We start from the raw sequence: 15,877 nt of genomic DNA on the forward strand, positions 1-15,877 counted from the left end.
TTTACATGGTATAAAATGCTGTCGCGAAGTGTGGTAGGTCGTCAAAAATACCCGTGATTGGTACAAGTTTGCGTGTCAGTATTAAAAGTGAAATCGTGTCATTGAACTAAGCAATTCATTACATTACATAAAAATATGAAATGAGCATGCACCTCGCGGCCATATATCATGAAATAAGGTTTACGAAATACACTTTACAATATATATATATATATATATATATATATATATATATATATATATATATATATATATATATATATATATATATATGATGACGACCCAACTGAGCTAAAAGCAATGAAATTTTCGAAATGTAACAAAGTTTTAGGATAACTCCTTTCAGTCTATCTTTTATAGAAACACCGAGCGGCAATCCAAATGCCTGTTGTTCTAACCAAACATTGTTTACTCTCAGCACCGCACGCATGCGACTAATCATGGAGCAAGGAGTAATTGCAAATGTTCACTCTAATATATACGCACCTTCGCACTCAGATCGAATCTGGCCCAAAATAGCGCTTGCCTAAGTGAACATTTTCTTAAACAGAATAAGCTGGCATAGCCTGGCTGTTGAGGTTTGTTGTTAACAAGATGCCGGACAATTTAATTTGCAAATGAGCATCACCCTTGCTAATTGATGATTTTAACACGATAGCGTTAACGAGCTCATGTCGCAGAAAAACCGATGTCGGGTGCGTGACTGGAAAATCCTGATGGGTCATGACATCAGAGCTACATACCCTAGCGCAAGAATTTCAAACAACCCACAATGCTTACGTGAAACGCGATATCACGCGTGGAATGAGGGTGATTAAAACTAATATATATGCGATATAAAGGTCACCGTATGTTTCAAATTATTTCACTTTTGAAAGTAATTCCTTTGCCTTAAAGAAAAAATTAAATATTTTAAGCAGGATTCGAACCCACAACCCTTCAGTTGCGAGTCAGACGCTTTTCACTAGACCACGCGAGGCACGCTTGCGCGGCAAATGAGAATGCGATGCAAACGAGGCCCGTTGACGCGATCGCGTTCCACTTTTAAAGGCGAAGCTTAAGCGTCCTTCAAAATTCTTTTTTGTTTATGTAAACGAAGTAGTATTTCACGTTCTACTCGACAAGGCAGCTACTTAATTGGACACTTTCTGACGGTTTGCGTGCGTAATCATCATAGTTCCACCGCGCGCCCCTGTTTACTTTCTTTTCGTCCAGCCCCACAGACGCATAAAACCAATGTTCACCAGATAAAAAAGGCAATAACAGACTTCTATATGTTTGAGAAGTTATATGTGTGAGGAACACATAGTTATTTAAATTAGCTTCAAAATCAGAAATGTATGTAAAGCCGTCCCATATCACTTACAACGTGCTGTCGAGGATAAAAACGCCGGAAGAGATTGGCAGAACCGCTTTCAACTAATTTGGGGGGCATTGTAATTAAATATATTTTATATTGATAAAAAAAATTTACTTTATAAAGTTCACATCGCCGCTTGAGACCGACACGGAAGGACGATACTCGAAACTACGCGAGCTGTGGAGTCCACGTAAAAGTGTTTTTCTGTTTGCTGATTGGCAGTGTGAAACATCGGGTTGCAGGGTACGCTAAAAAGGACTCTATGCTCACATGATGAATTGGAAATCAAATACACGAAATGTTCAAAAAAAAAAATTAATGTTATGTTTTCCAAATAATCCCTTCCAGAACGCAAAAAGAGATGCGTAAAGATGCACGCAATGATATTCATGATTTTACATAAATAGCACGAAGGACAGACAAAGATTCTTGAAATCTTAGTATATTACATATCATCAGATTGCATGAGCTCGAAACTCCGAAATACTGCCTCGGGAGGCAAATGTTATATTCGGTTTTACCTGCACTTGTTTTGGGCCCTCACTTTACAGCGCTACGCTAGAATAGTCATGCGTTCTCACATTTCTCTAGGCTGCCATATCTCATCGCGAGACTGCTATAAATACTTCACGAATTTACAATTAGGACATCTATGGCTAGTGTTGCGAACATCATATTTCACCAGAAAGCTGAACTATTTAGCATGGTATGCACGTGACGTTATCACACTATAGGCTGGTGGTCATTCTGATTCCTTTTTGCTGAGAAAGTCGAATTCGACGGTGCGAAAGGCACGCTACAGGAGGTGCAAGCTCAGTGAAAGCAAAGTATTTGAAAGGCTAGAAATATTATTCTATAGTGCATCGTCGTGAGGAACGGCGCCAGCGTCTGGCACGACAAAAACGTGCTTTTTGGCAAGAGCGCTTTTCCAATCAAAGTAGTTTCCAGGGTCACGCTTTTTGGTCTGCGCCAAAGATGCAGGGAAGAGGAACCTTTACAACACAGTAGTGTTTCTAAAACTCCCCCTTCCCCCCCCACCCCCCCCCCCCCCCCCCCCCCCGGCCCCACACACAGACGCACTTCTTTATACAGTGGTGCTGTTAAGGGCTAGTCATGCGTTACCGCGATCTATAAATGGCGACGGCAACCAGACAGCCGGCTTGCCAGTTGTTTGGTTGCCACCGTCGCTCATAAATCGCGGCAACACCTCCAGCCTTTCCAGTCTGGCTTGCTGACTTGCGGCCGGCCATTACTTCATTCCCACCATAGTACAGCATTTCTGGCCTTCCTTGTTCACCAGAGTGGAAAGACTGAAAGTATTCCTGAGGAAATGCCTCCTTCGTTTGTGTCTGTTAATTCGACAATTTTATTTGACACTTGTTAACCGCAACCTTTCATTGCTTTTATTTTGCACCCCGTGAACTTTAAAGGGGTCATGAAACGATATCGTGTTGGAATGTGCATGAATTTTCCGAGGCATACTGGTCCCCTGGTCCAAGTGCACTCGCACAGGGCGCCACTGATTCAGAAGCTTCTTTGTCGCGGTGAAATTGCGAGGATTGAACGAGACTATTTCTTTTAGTCTTGCCTTCTCAAATATTTATGTCGTAATTGTGGGATCAAAACCACCCGCCTGTCGACAGTCGAGCGCGACTCATGGATTGGGCAGGAGAACTGTGTGAGCACCGTACATCGGCTCGTAACAATCAATGCCTCGGCGGACACTTGGGTAGTGGCTCATGTCCAACCACTGTGGTGATGAGAATAGTCGAACTCTAACAATGCCTGTTGGCGGCATAAGATAGGCACCAGGCCACGTGGCCGCTTCTGGCTCCAAGTTGAGGGGATGAACGATGCTCATATTTCTCTAATTTTTTCGGCGACTACCATTGCCTAGAAAAAAGAGCAAAGCCAAGTTCAATCAGTTATTAACGTTAGGGACTGATCCTGAGTAGTATTTGGTAATGTATAGAAATATGTTATAGCTCATATAAACAAAATACAGAGGGGTCGAAACTTGGGCAATAACTTGAGAACGACGCTCGTGTGAAACTTACAGCGACTGCCAACGTTCGGCTGTTCCTCTCACGTCACTAAAATATCTTCTTCTTTAAGATATTCCTTCCGTACACACGTGTAGTTCTATGTAACGTCATATTAATAGGTCGCATTTAGTCATTTCAAAACTTCTATTCTCAGGGACATCTTTCGGATATACTTCAGCAACAACGAAAAAAATGTTTCAATGCCTCAATAATGTAAAATTGGTCTTGCAACATTTTTTTTTGCACTTTCAATAAATAGTGTTAAGAAATAACCCGTGACGTTGATAGGTTGCGGAAACATCCATTAGTTTTCCCCTAATAACAGACGCAGAAAAAATAAAGGACAGAGACAGCTGTCGATATCTCCTCAACTCGCAATTTGAACAAGCGGCCACGTGATCTGACCCTAATTATATACCGCCAGTGTTCATCGCAGTCATGCCCTAGGCTGCAAGGGTTTGCAAAGCAAAAGCTTGGGCTGAGCTTCAGATATTGTTAGTGTTGGGCTATTGATTATCATATCTAATTGACATGAGCCGTTACCTGAATGTTTGGCCATGCTGATTGTCATGAACCCGAGCACTCGACTAGGGGTTATGAAAATCGCTTACGTCACGGTGTCACGTGACTCTCGGTGTGAAGTCGTGGTCATGTTACGTCATGCTGTAACAAGGTTAATACATCTAGTGATTTCCTCAAATTGAATCGATTTAACGCAGTGAGTTACGTGACGTCACGAGGCCACGTGACATTACTTGACAACATGTATTGACACCATGACGTCACGTGACAACTTGATGCATGGTTAATCATAGTGCCAACAAAGGTGCTATAAAAACCCACAATTTATCCTACGTTGCAATTATGTATATGACGATTCGATCAACAGATAGAATTACAGCCGCCAATTGTTTATTCCCATATGTTCATTTTGTGATACTGGCAAAGAAAAAAAATATTACCTTGAACCGTTTTGAACCGGTTACCGTTACATTTTTTTTCGGTTCGGTTCCGGCTCAGTTCCAAGATGGCGGCGAAGATTTCGGTTCGGTTCAGTTCCGGTTTTCGGTTCGGTTCCGGTTCGACACCCTGACGGTATCTACCCCAAAAATGAAGTCTTGTTTTCACTCCAAATAAAAGAAACAATGGGTTGCCAAACGGTCATTTAACACCCAAGTGTAGTCTGTCCAAACCAGATGGCACAGTTTCAGAACTAACCATCATCACATTTAAAAGTTGTGATTTTCTAAAAATTTCAGTGGGAAAATGAGGCTCATTTCAGCTCTTTTTCAGTAAATGGCGCTCGTTTTCAGTAAGTGGCGCCATTCAGCACCGTGTATTCGAGAACTTTATCGACCGCCATTTTCTCATAAAAAAATTTCAGAAATTCGCTTACAACTTTTCAATAAGATCTGAAACTTTGGATTTGGTTCCAACTGCTAGTTACATTTGGGCGCAGACTGAACGTTCAGCAATGCATAGTGTACTTTTGCGGTGAAAAAAAATGCTGCAATTTTTTTGGGGGGGACACACTTTAGTTACAAGTTCCTTTTGGCTGGAGCAGAGCATGAACTCTTTTCACAAAAAAAGAAGGGGATGGCCACGACAATCCAATCCAAACCTATGTGCTGAGGTATGCACATCCACTATGCAGTTAATTTCACGGCCACAAAACTGCCACGGTGACGTCCCAGCATGGCAGAGGATGGAAAAATAAGAACTTACGAGAGAGCTGTTCTGCCAATGGCCCATTTACTTCAGCTAAGATCTGCAATCGCTAAAAAAGAACCACATAACATTGGAAGCTCGAACTGTCAAGCTTCATTTGTGAGGAACACCGATACTACAGAAGTCTGATTACACATTTATCTGGATATTTTATTCAAGACAAACAAGAGAAAGAAAGAAAATCCAGAACGAAGATAGATACAAATGCATTACACAATGCAAACCTAAGCACACATTGAGCAACAATCCACAGAATCCAGTAAGCCAAGCAAAATAAAGGACGAGTTAGTCTAAAATACATCATCTGGCGTGCCCAACACCTACGGTCCGAGAATTCTGACATACCAAGCCAGGCAACACAGAAACAACCGTCAAGAGCAAGAGTACAGGGCAACAGAATATTGTGATCACTTAAACAAAAGAGCAATATCCCAAAGCAGGGGTCATATAAATACATGATTAAGAAGATTCTAGTGCAACGGAAAAAAGCCAAGAACACTTCGAATATGGGCGAGGTTAAGTCAGTTCAGTTCTCTGTACCTTTTGCCAACACAGCATTGAACACGCATTACACAGTATTAAAAATTGGTACGCTGTCAATTGTAAAACCTGCTGGGCGGTCTGGGACTATACTATACGACTATACTCGGGGACAGCTTTTCTTGGTATTTCGGAGGAGAGCTCGCGCACAGCTTTGATCAGAGCTCAAAATGGGAGAAGGAATGTGTGCCAGTACCTTTGACTGCACTAAAAGTTGTCCCAGAGTATAGCAAGGTTCAAATCGGGAGCACAAACCACTGCAGTGCACACACGCACTCAAAAAATGAGTTCCTAAAATGGGAAGGCAAGCACAGGTCGTAGAAATTAAAGCCTAAAAAATTACTCCACACTTGCTACAGTACCAGTATTGTAAAAGCAGAAAAAAGCCAGTATGGTAATTGCAAAAGCTACTTTTTTAGATAGTCAAACTGAACTTTGGTCACATTTATTTTCTGCAAGTGCATATCTTTTATGCAGACAGGAGTAAAAATGAACATATTAGACCCGACCTCAAATTATCACACCTCAAGCAAGTGCAAAGCGGCTCTGAACAAGAGCAAAAGGACGGCCCAGTGTGCATTCAGTAAGGAACAATGAGAGTTATAGCTACATTAACTTATTTCAATCTATCGAGAACTTTAAAATTTGCTATTACACTGACCAACCTCTTGACCCCTGTGACAGAAATCATTTGGGGGCACATCTAGCACTTAAATGGCTTTTTACCACTGTGTGTTTGATTATGGCGTTTCAGATTGAAGTTCCGAGCAAACGCTTGGGGGCACAGCTTGCACTTATATGGCTTTTCACCCCGGTGTGTTCGAGTATGACGTATCAGATTGGAATTCTTAGCAAACGCTAGGGGGCACAATTTACACTTGTATGGTTTTTCACCTGTGAGGGGTTCGATTATGGCAGACCAGAACAAAATCATTAGCAAAGGCTTGGGGACACAGCTTGCACTTAAATGGCTTTTCACCAGTGTGTGTTCGAATGTGACTTGTGAGATGAGAATCTTGAGCAAAGGTTTGGGGGCACAGTTTGCACTTAAATGGCTTTTCACCAGTGTGTGTTCGAATATGGCGGGTCAGATTGGAATGCTCAGCAAAGGCTTGGGGGCATAGCTTGCATTTAAATGGCTTTTCACCACTGTGTGTTCGATTATGGCAGATCAGACTGGAAGTTTGAGAAAAGGCCTGAGGGCACAGCTTGCACTTAAATGGCTTTTTATCTCTGTGTCTTCGATTATGGAGAATCAGATTGAAATTCTGAGCAAATGCTTGGGGACAAAGCTTACACTTGTATGGTTTTTCACCTGTGTGGGTTCGATAATGGCGGATCAGAGCAGACTTCTGAGAAAAGGCTTGGGGGCACAACTTGCACTTAAATGACTTTTCATCACTGTGTGTCCGATTATGACGGATCAAATTGGAATTCTGAGAAAAGGCTTGGGGGCATAGCTTGCACTTAAAGGGCTTTTCAGCAGTGTGTGTTCGTTCATGGCGGACCAGAGAAGATTTCTGAGCAAAGTCTTGGGGGCACAGCTTGCATTTAAATGGCCTTTCAGCAGTGTGTGTTCGAATATGGCGGATCAGACCCGAATTCTTGGCAAAGGCCTGAGGACACAGCTTGCACATGAAAAACTTTTCACTTTTCTGCTTTTCAGTGTTGCTGGACACTTGGGACCTAGAGGCAGGTGACATCGGAGGATGCTGGTACTCGAGTTGTTCATCACCATGGGCAACCAGGTGGCTCACGACCCTGAGCTGATCTCTGGTGACATGGTTGTTTTCGGTAGGTTTCAGTGGGCAGCTGGTCTCAACCAAAAGTGCAGCTCCCTCTCCAACAAGGCCTTGTGTATTAGGACACACTAGGAAAGCACAACCAAGATAGCAAGATGTTTTAGAAATAGGCAGTCACTATTGTAGTTCTGCTTCAGCTGAGAGGTTTAATTTCTTTTTTCCTCTTTATTTTTGTCCAAAGGGGCACTAAAAAGAGTTGGCTCTATTGTTTAATTAGTGTGAACCAGGTACACCACTTTAAAACTTATTTTGTTTCATAAATGCTCTTGTTGCACTCAGAGCAACACTCATGTTGCTCAGAGTGCATGATGTCTTGATGTCAGGACATAACAGTGACATGAGCCATCAGAGTCATGTGACACCATAATCTTCCCAAAAAACAGTTGGAAAATTTTCACATGACCATGACAATGGCATGGTATCATCTAAATTTTATGGAAAAACTAATGTCCCTTGACCATGTCACATCATAGCATCACGCTAGTTTCAGCGGGTAATTGGTGGTGGTGACAACATGACTTTAAAATGAGATGTCAATTTATGCACTACATTTAGCATGGAATCCTTATGGGATGTAATATGATGTCATACGATGTCAAGTGACCTCAGGGAACACAATGTCAGCGCTGTGTGACACTACGACTTGGCACTGTGAAGTCAATTTTCTTAGATTTGTTAGAACTGATATCATGAGACCCCATGACTTCATTTTTTCAAGTGTTGGGAAATTAATAAACAATATATTCTTACTTCCTGAGCAGGACAACGTGTAGTTACACCGACGGCTCCGCCGCCAACCCAGAGACAGAGGTTTAAGAGTTGCATTGTAAAATCGGTTTCAATATATTTGCTGACTTGGTAATCTCTACATAGCTAAAAAAAAACGTCAAAAAGAAATTGCATTTTGTTGACAGAAACTTAATTTTAGGTAAGAACTAAAACCGGAACACCCTCTGGTTTAGCCCAAGAATAAAATGTGGGAAAAGTAGGACCTTAGTTAAGTCACATATTTGGTGCCAGTGGGTAAAAATAAACTTTACAGTGCTGCCAGCTCTTTTATGCCACTACTGGGTCCACACAGTAGGGCAGTGAAGCGCCACTCATGGATAACACCTCACACTTGCCCCATTTTGAGCACCGTGCACGCTAATAAACTGGAAACCATTTCAGTCCGTTCCACCTAAAGAGGTGGCAAGCTCCACCTTTTTTAACGCAATGGCCATCATCCCACAATGACAGTTTACTGCTGTCCCTAGGGAAAGGATACCATTGTAATTTGGCTAGTGCTACCCAGTTTTTGCTAGCATCGGAGGAAAATAAATGGAAACCGGAGGCAGCCTCCTGGAACCCAGCAAGACAGCATTGTGTGAAATTTAGATGTAAAGATTCTTGACTAACAATCTTTCTTATCCTTGATGGATGGATGAGTTGGGGCATGGCACTTTGATTCGAGCAAACCCCTGAGGAACTTTGCCCAAAGTATAACTAAAACTTCCTGCTTATTTTTTTTTCTTTTTGTCTTCAATTTTTTTTTTTTAGCTTTTTCCACCATTCTTTCAGCCTTCTCTTAGTTTGCTTAAACATTCGGAGATCTATTCCTTCATCAACCCATCCCATCCCAAAGCAAAACAAAAGTCCACCTCGGTTTAGGTACGCACTGGACATACCATACTTACATCCTCCACTGCTACCTTCGCATGTACCCACAGTGCCTCCGCATATATCTACCTTTAACTTACGGTCTATTGTACCAGTCTTTACCTCAGACAGCACTCAACTTCATTTTGAATTGTTAAAAAATTTCTCCCTACTCAATCTTAATTTTTATGCAAAGTAGGCTAGTATTAGAAATTTATTTTGTGCTCTGCTTTGTGGGCGAGAAAACCAAACCACATTTGTTTTGTATTTATCACCAAACTGCACCCCCCCACATAGACACACACACACACAAAAAAAAGATGTATGCAACATGGAAAAAGATGGCACGGCCTCAATGCCATCTTTTTCTTTAGCGAATGAAGAAATACAAAAAATTTTATAGTTGCAAGTGTTTGCAACCATCTCTCTGTTACCCTGAACACCTTATTAAAACCAGTTTGAACGAAAAAAAAACAAAAAACATTCATTTGGCCTTCAGATGTAGTTTGTTGCGTGCTACCTTCCCGAATATTTTCAACAGGATAGCATGCTGAAGAACTACTAAATGGACGTATCAGATGGCCAAGAATTAAGGGACAAATAACGTATGGAAGATAAGTGAATGTTTTCTCCGATGTTCGCAAAAATTAGATAACTGTGGCACTTTTCGTGAAGAAAAAATTAGAAAGCAATGGATGATTTTCTACACCATAAATTGTTTGCCAACATTCCCCTTGTAACTGGCAGAAATCCCGCTTCCTCTCTTTTAAGGGGTGTCCAAACAGGACACTACAAAACGCACGACTCCAACAAATCGTGAAAATTGAAGCGGGCGCGAAGCGGGCGCATCCGCTTCAATTTTCACGATTTGTCGGAGTCGTGCGTTTTGTACTGTCCTGTTTGGACACCCCTTTAGGGGGTCAAATACACAACCCTTGAAGCTCTGGGAAGCATTACGCGGCTGTGAGCCCCCGTTCCCATTCCTTGAGCACAACAAATAATGGTTTTATATTATTGATTCATCTCCGCTCAAACGGGAGCTTTGCTGATATGTGTTCACATATTTTACACTATATGAATTCTTTTGGACGGAGTATTGCTTCGTCTAAATATTGGCTTGTCATTATTTTCTTATGTAAATCAACCAGGATAGCAATACCACTACTAGGCTACAAGTGCGACCCCTTTGCTCAAGGAGGCACCTCGGCTACACTAACTCTTGCTCAGCAGGGGGAACTTCTAAAAATAAAGCTATGAGCTCGGGCTTCTAGCTTTCAGACAATAGACCCTTTCCGAAATTCAAACTGGCCACGCTGATCACTATCATCATCTGTGGAACGGCAGCTGTGCTGTACCAATGGCGTCCTTCTAGTGACTGATAAAGGACGTTGAAGATGCTTAAGCGGATGATGCGAGGCCTGTACTTTTGGGGTTGGTACTATGCGACGTAGGAATGGAACACAAAAGCTATGCAAGCATTTATTTCAAACTCAGATTCAGTAAATCTGTGGGCGACACACAATCTGTCTTAAATATCTTTGGTGCATGGAATTGTATCAAGGCATCCGAGTGGGTTGGAGCTTTGTTCTCACTGCAGGTTCTTAGTCACCATCAAACTGAAAGTGATCAAGAAAGAACTGCACATTGAACTATTCCTCGCCTGCCATTGACTTCCAAAAGTGGCGGTGCCCTATAAAATACAATTTCATTGCCACTATTGGTATGGCAAAATCTAAACTGCTATTCAAACCACCAGATGGCACTGAATTTCGGAAAGGGTCTATACCTTCATAATAGAACAATGTTCTTTTAAACACTGTTATAATCAACAGGATAGAAAAGACTGCAGTACGAAGAGTTTTATATGGCTGTTGAGCCTAGTGAATTGGGTAACAGGGCAAGGACAGTTTGCTTGCTCTCATTTTCTTTAAAACTGCCAGTATTGTGGTGTGGCAACGTTTTAAATCCTATAACATTTTATATGGGCCCAAAGTAGTCATATATGCAAATGAAAGCTAAAGATGCAAACGGTGAGCTAACAAAAAGCAGACAGCAACGTTTCTTGTCTAGAAAATCTCTGGGGCGTCGCTGGGACAGTTGGCTGCTTTGCAACGTGAAACACCACTGCTTATATTTTTGTCCCAAAATAGAAAAAATATTGTCCGGCTCTCATCCTTTTGGGGGCAAGGTATATGGTTTCCACACTCAAATGAGTTCGAGACCGCTGCTCTACCTTATCTTCACCTTCCCGTATATAGGAGCACAAAGTTTACACTGCCTCACACTTCTTTTCCACTGCCCATGAACTTCCCCTAAAATTCAATTCCAATGCCTGCTTCTCTCCCTTTGAAGCATATACCATATCACTGCACATTTTCATCGAAGCTCCGGGCTCCGCCGAGGACGCATCACTGGTGGCGGATTTCAGAATCGGCACAGACCCGTGGGGATCTGCAGACAGCTGTACAAGAAGGGCTGCTCTGGGCTATGACCACCTGTAGTCTAGACACCAGCACTTTCCTTTCTTTATGAAAGATGTTGAAACAAAATCTTACCACAACTTGAGGACTGAATCAGTTCCATTCAAATAGTTGTCCGCAGTCAGCTTCTTAAGTAGGCTTGTAAGATCACGGAGAATGCAAGGCACCACTTGAGATGACTAGAACCAAATGCAAAGAGCAATGACCATAATTAAGAATAAAGTAGGCACACCATCCAAGCACATCAAGTTGGCCGACAGCTATGAGGATAACACACAAGAGACACATACCCACAATTTTGCAATTTTGAGAAAACAATAATCAAGGGAAGGGGAAAAGGAATGCTGTGTGCTTAGCAATGGGTGGTCGCTTGCATGTGCTAAGTTTTCTGCCACACTGCCATTACAGTAGCATTCCTATCAGAGGGGAGACTTGCAACAGATAGAATCTAAGATAACTACACTCCTGGAACCCATTAGCTTTCCCTATGTTTGCTCAATTTGTTTTGTCACCACCGCTTTCTTTTCTAAGTCCGAGTGAACCCTGGGACCCTCCGACCAACCCATCCAGGAAGGCTGCCATGTTCCTCTTTTTAAATAATGTTTCGAGTGTTTTTTTTAGTTGCCCCAACTATATTTTCAGAATTATCGGCCTTCACCTTTTCCGGCAAGCTAGTTAGTACAGTGTAGACCGCATATAACGTATGTCGCGGGAGTCGCGAAAATCCGCACTATAAGCGGTGCCGCGTTATAACCAAAACATCAATTTTTCAGGCCAAAATACATGCCATGAGACAACTTACCTTTGTAAAACAATTTATTTTATGTGAGATGAAAAATAAAGCTTAGTTTGAGGAAAGTCTTTATTTCAGCAGACTAGTACACTTCTCTCTCAAGTGTGTCACACATTTTGAAAGAAATGAGCGGCTTTTGCCTGGCGCAGCCTTTTAGCGGCGTCGCGGGTTGCGGACGGACGTTGCGAGCGTTCAGGATTGCTAACCCTAATCACTTTTCTCCGGAGATGAAACGCGTGAAAATTCGCATCCTTCATACGGTACGCGCCAGTAATACCTTGAACTTGAGCACACGCATGAAATGCGCCAAATAAGGAATCCGGGCGATGTTCGAGCGCACAAATGCTTAGAAAGCACCACTGTAGTCGAAGTAAACAAACACGACGACACGGGCGTTTCTGCCGTCTTGAGAGCGCCGCCACGACATCGCCGCTCGAGTAGGTGGATCTTCCCTTCTAGTACGTGCTGGGTTATAATAGCGACACACAGCGAAAATTCACAGTAAAGGATAGCGCTTTTACGCGGAACGATGAGATGAACGCCGTCTAAGACGACGATCACAACGTTGATCACAACCGATGCCATGTTTGCGGAGAAGCAGCCGGCCCGCGACCGGCATGCGACGCGCGCGAACACTTCTCGACCTGCGATTGGTCTGTCGTTGCGGTTGTTTCGGATGTTTTCAAGGAAGCGGAGGGACGCACGCACGTGTCAACTGAAGCCTCTCTCTTCGCTTCTCCCGCTTCTTCGAGCAACCTCCTTACCCAGCGAGTGCCGCTTGCGCAACGCTTGCAGCTCGCGCCGTCAGCGCCGTTATCTAGTGTCGCACAGGGAAGCGTGCTCGCTGCTCCGGTCGTCGGCGCGGTCGGCGGGCTGTGCCAGAAACTGCACTATAACCGGTATTTCCCTTCGCACGCCTGCGTTTTAAGCAGTATGTAATTACATGGAGTTCTATGGGAGGCGAACCGGTGGTTTAAAAAAACCGCGTTATACCCGGTCCTGCACTATAAGCGGTTACGTTGTAAGTGGTCTATACTGTATAGCGAAATTCAGAAGGGTCACTGTGAAATCGGCAAGCGAAAATAAAATGATGTTAAAACAAACATTCAAATACACCCACGTGCAGAAAGTGGAAAATGATGCTAAAACCAACATTCGAAAGCACCCGCGCTTTTCAGTGCCATGACGTCAAGGGAAGGCAGGCGTGCAGGTCCAGCAGGCAGTCTAAAAAAGTACTATGCAGAGCATTTCCCAGGCGAAAATTTTCAACTGGGACCCATTGGTCCCAGTTGCAACTGGTCCCAGTCGGAGTTGTCCAACTGGTCCCAGTTTGAGTTGGTCCCAGTTGGAATTGGTCCCAGTTACCGCTGGTACCAACTCCAGCAACAATGAAACACTGCACAAAATGGAAAGTTGACAAGCCTTTATTGTCAAAAACTTGTAGAATAAAACTAAATAATAGGTTCTGTGACGTACACGCTCCGGGTTTAGCCACTTGCTTGCGACGGTTGAATCGCTTTTTCAGAGGTAGTATTCGTGAGATGAAGGAAGATCGGCCGCTGGCGTCTGTTAGTGAAGACGTCCTCAGCTTCTCTTCCCATCGCGTGAAGAAAGGTGCTCACCCGTGATCCCGTGTTGCGCAGGCGAAGTCCTGATAGGATGCGGTAGCGCTCCCACCTTGCAATCTCTGTCACAACAGTCAAACATTTTCGAGGTAGACCTCCCACCATTTTCGCCATTGTGCTCTCCGCGGCGTTTTCTTCCGTCCGGTCTTTCCTGGGTGCCCTCCGATCGCTGAACTGCATCTTTCCATCCTCGAAGTTCACCGCTGCCACCATGGTGTGCGTACAGTTAGGTCCAAACAAGCACAGCTGTAGTTTTGACATTTTCATAACGACGCCAACTTGGGCGATGGCGACCTTTCTCTACCGCATCCGTCCGTCCGACTCCGACGTCAGCATAGTCAGCGCCATCTGTCGACAGCACGTACCACTATTCCGCACCCGCGTGCCACGGCGGCCGGATAGCTCTGATTGGCCAAAAGATAAATTTATTTATTAAAAGAAAAAAAAAAAATACTGTAGGTGTTTAAATGTTTTAATATATTTTAATGATGCACTAAATGTTCATTTAGGTGAACACATTTTGTCACTAATTATATTTTCCAATTAAAAAAGTTATTTAGTTAATTAAAATGTTTATATTATTTTTTTAAATATATAAATGTACTCAGTAATTAAAAATTTCCCTATCTGTATAAATCTAAAAATTTAAGTGTTTTTAGTTTTCTTCATTAGCAAAGGTCAATACACCCCCAACTTGTCAAAATTGTTGCCCCGTGTGAACTGGGAACAGGAAAGCCATTTGAAGTCCGACTGGGAATCGCTACGACCAGTTACTTTCCTAACTGGTTCCAGTTCACTCCATTCCCAACTGGGAGTCAAACCAGTTGACTCCCAACTGGGAATGGTTCAAACCAGTTGACCCCTCAGCTGGTCCCAGTTGGACTCCTATTGGTCCCAGTTCATTCCCAGTTGGGACCAGTTAGTCCCAGTTGAAACCAGTTGAGGTGCCAACTGGTCCCAGTTAGAAATTTTCGCCTGTAATGTCAGTAATGTGATTGACCCGAGTCATCTGGTAGCACCTTTTGGAGCAGCCAAAAGAACTTTTGCAGCACAAGCACACACTTCATTTTTATTCATGCCACTGTGAATATTATATATAAAGATTTGTGTGTTGTCATATCCAACTAAAAAGCGTGCATGCTTTGCCTTCACACTTCTGTGCAATGCAGGTTTGGCTTCCTAAAACACAGATCTAGCTGCTTAGTTGCACATAGAATTACTAGGCATGGCAACAAGATACTAGTCAATGAAGGACGGTATGGACTGCTGCGAATGGATAAAACTTATACAAAAGTGACAACTAAAGAATGGAGTTCAAATAAAAGAAAACCGACAGGGCAGTTAAAATAAATTTTCTTAAAAGTACCCTCACTCAATACTGAATTTGAAAAAGATATTGCCAGAATACCACAGTCCACTATACATAATAGCTGCAGTTTAATTAAGAAATTTTTACTGCAACTAGAAGCTGCAATGTTAAGACTCGCAAAGTTCCAGTTTTTATTGTTACTATACTTGGATGTTTGCGGGTTTATTGTCCCGCTCTGAGGGAATGCTTTCCCTTTAGCACCCAGATGCACTGCGGTGAAGCAAGATAAGCAAAATTATGATGCTTACTTTGCAGTCGCCGCTTCACTGTAGTACACAAGAGCGCGGTGAGAAGTGAACACAACAAAGCTAACTTACATGCAAGAGCAGACTAGGAACACAAGACAAGAGATCTTGTGAAAACTCCAAGTGCTGCCAGTGTGACACCGACAGAGATCAAATAGGATTGTATGTCGTTGCGGGACACCGCTTTGGGTGCCGCTGACCTTAGTGACGCCACTGGCCGAACCAACGTAACGTGTGCCGCCGAACACACAA

The 15,877-nt window shown here is 43.0% G+C and overlaps 1 protein-coding gene across 1 annotated transcript; it reads right to left on the minus strand.

The window, feature by feature from the left end:
- Positions 1-5,262: 5,262 nt before the first annotated feature.
- Positions 5,263-15,877, minus strand: LOC120837808 (zinc finger protein 525-like). Its single transcript, XM_040207410.3, has 3 exons — positions 15,698-15,877; positions 11,669-11,772; positions 5,263-7,543 (listed from the first exon to the last, which is right to left on the minus strand). Exons 2-3 carry the CDS (start codon positions 11,694-11,696, stop codon positions 6,564-6,566), a joined length of 1,008 nt encoding a protein of 335 aa, XP_040063344.1. The 5' UTR covers positions 11,697-11,772; positions 15,698-15,877; the 3' UTR covers positions 5,263-6,563.

This window comes from Ixodes scapularis, unplaced genomic scaffold (genome assembly GCF_016920785.2).
Source record: "Ixodes scapularis isolate PalLabHiFi unplaced genomic scaffold, ASM1692078v2 PGA_scaffold6__148_contigs__length_123643588, whole genome shotgun sequence".
Lineage (NCBI taxonomy): Eukaryota > Metazoa > Arthropoda > Arachnida > Ixodida > Ixodidae > Ixodes > Ixodes scapularis.

Coding starts and splice junctions, on each gene's coding strand:
- LOC120837808 (XM_040207410.3), bottom strand. CDS start 11,696: ATGGAACTGATTCAGTCCTCAAGTTGTG. Junction 7,544..11,668: donor GATTCAGTCCTCAAGTTGTG/GTAAGATTTTGT, acceptor GTGCTTTCCTAG/TGTGTCCTAATACACAAGGC.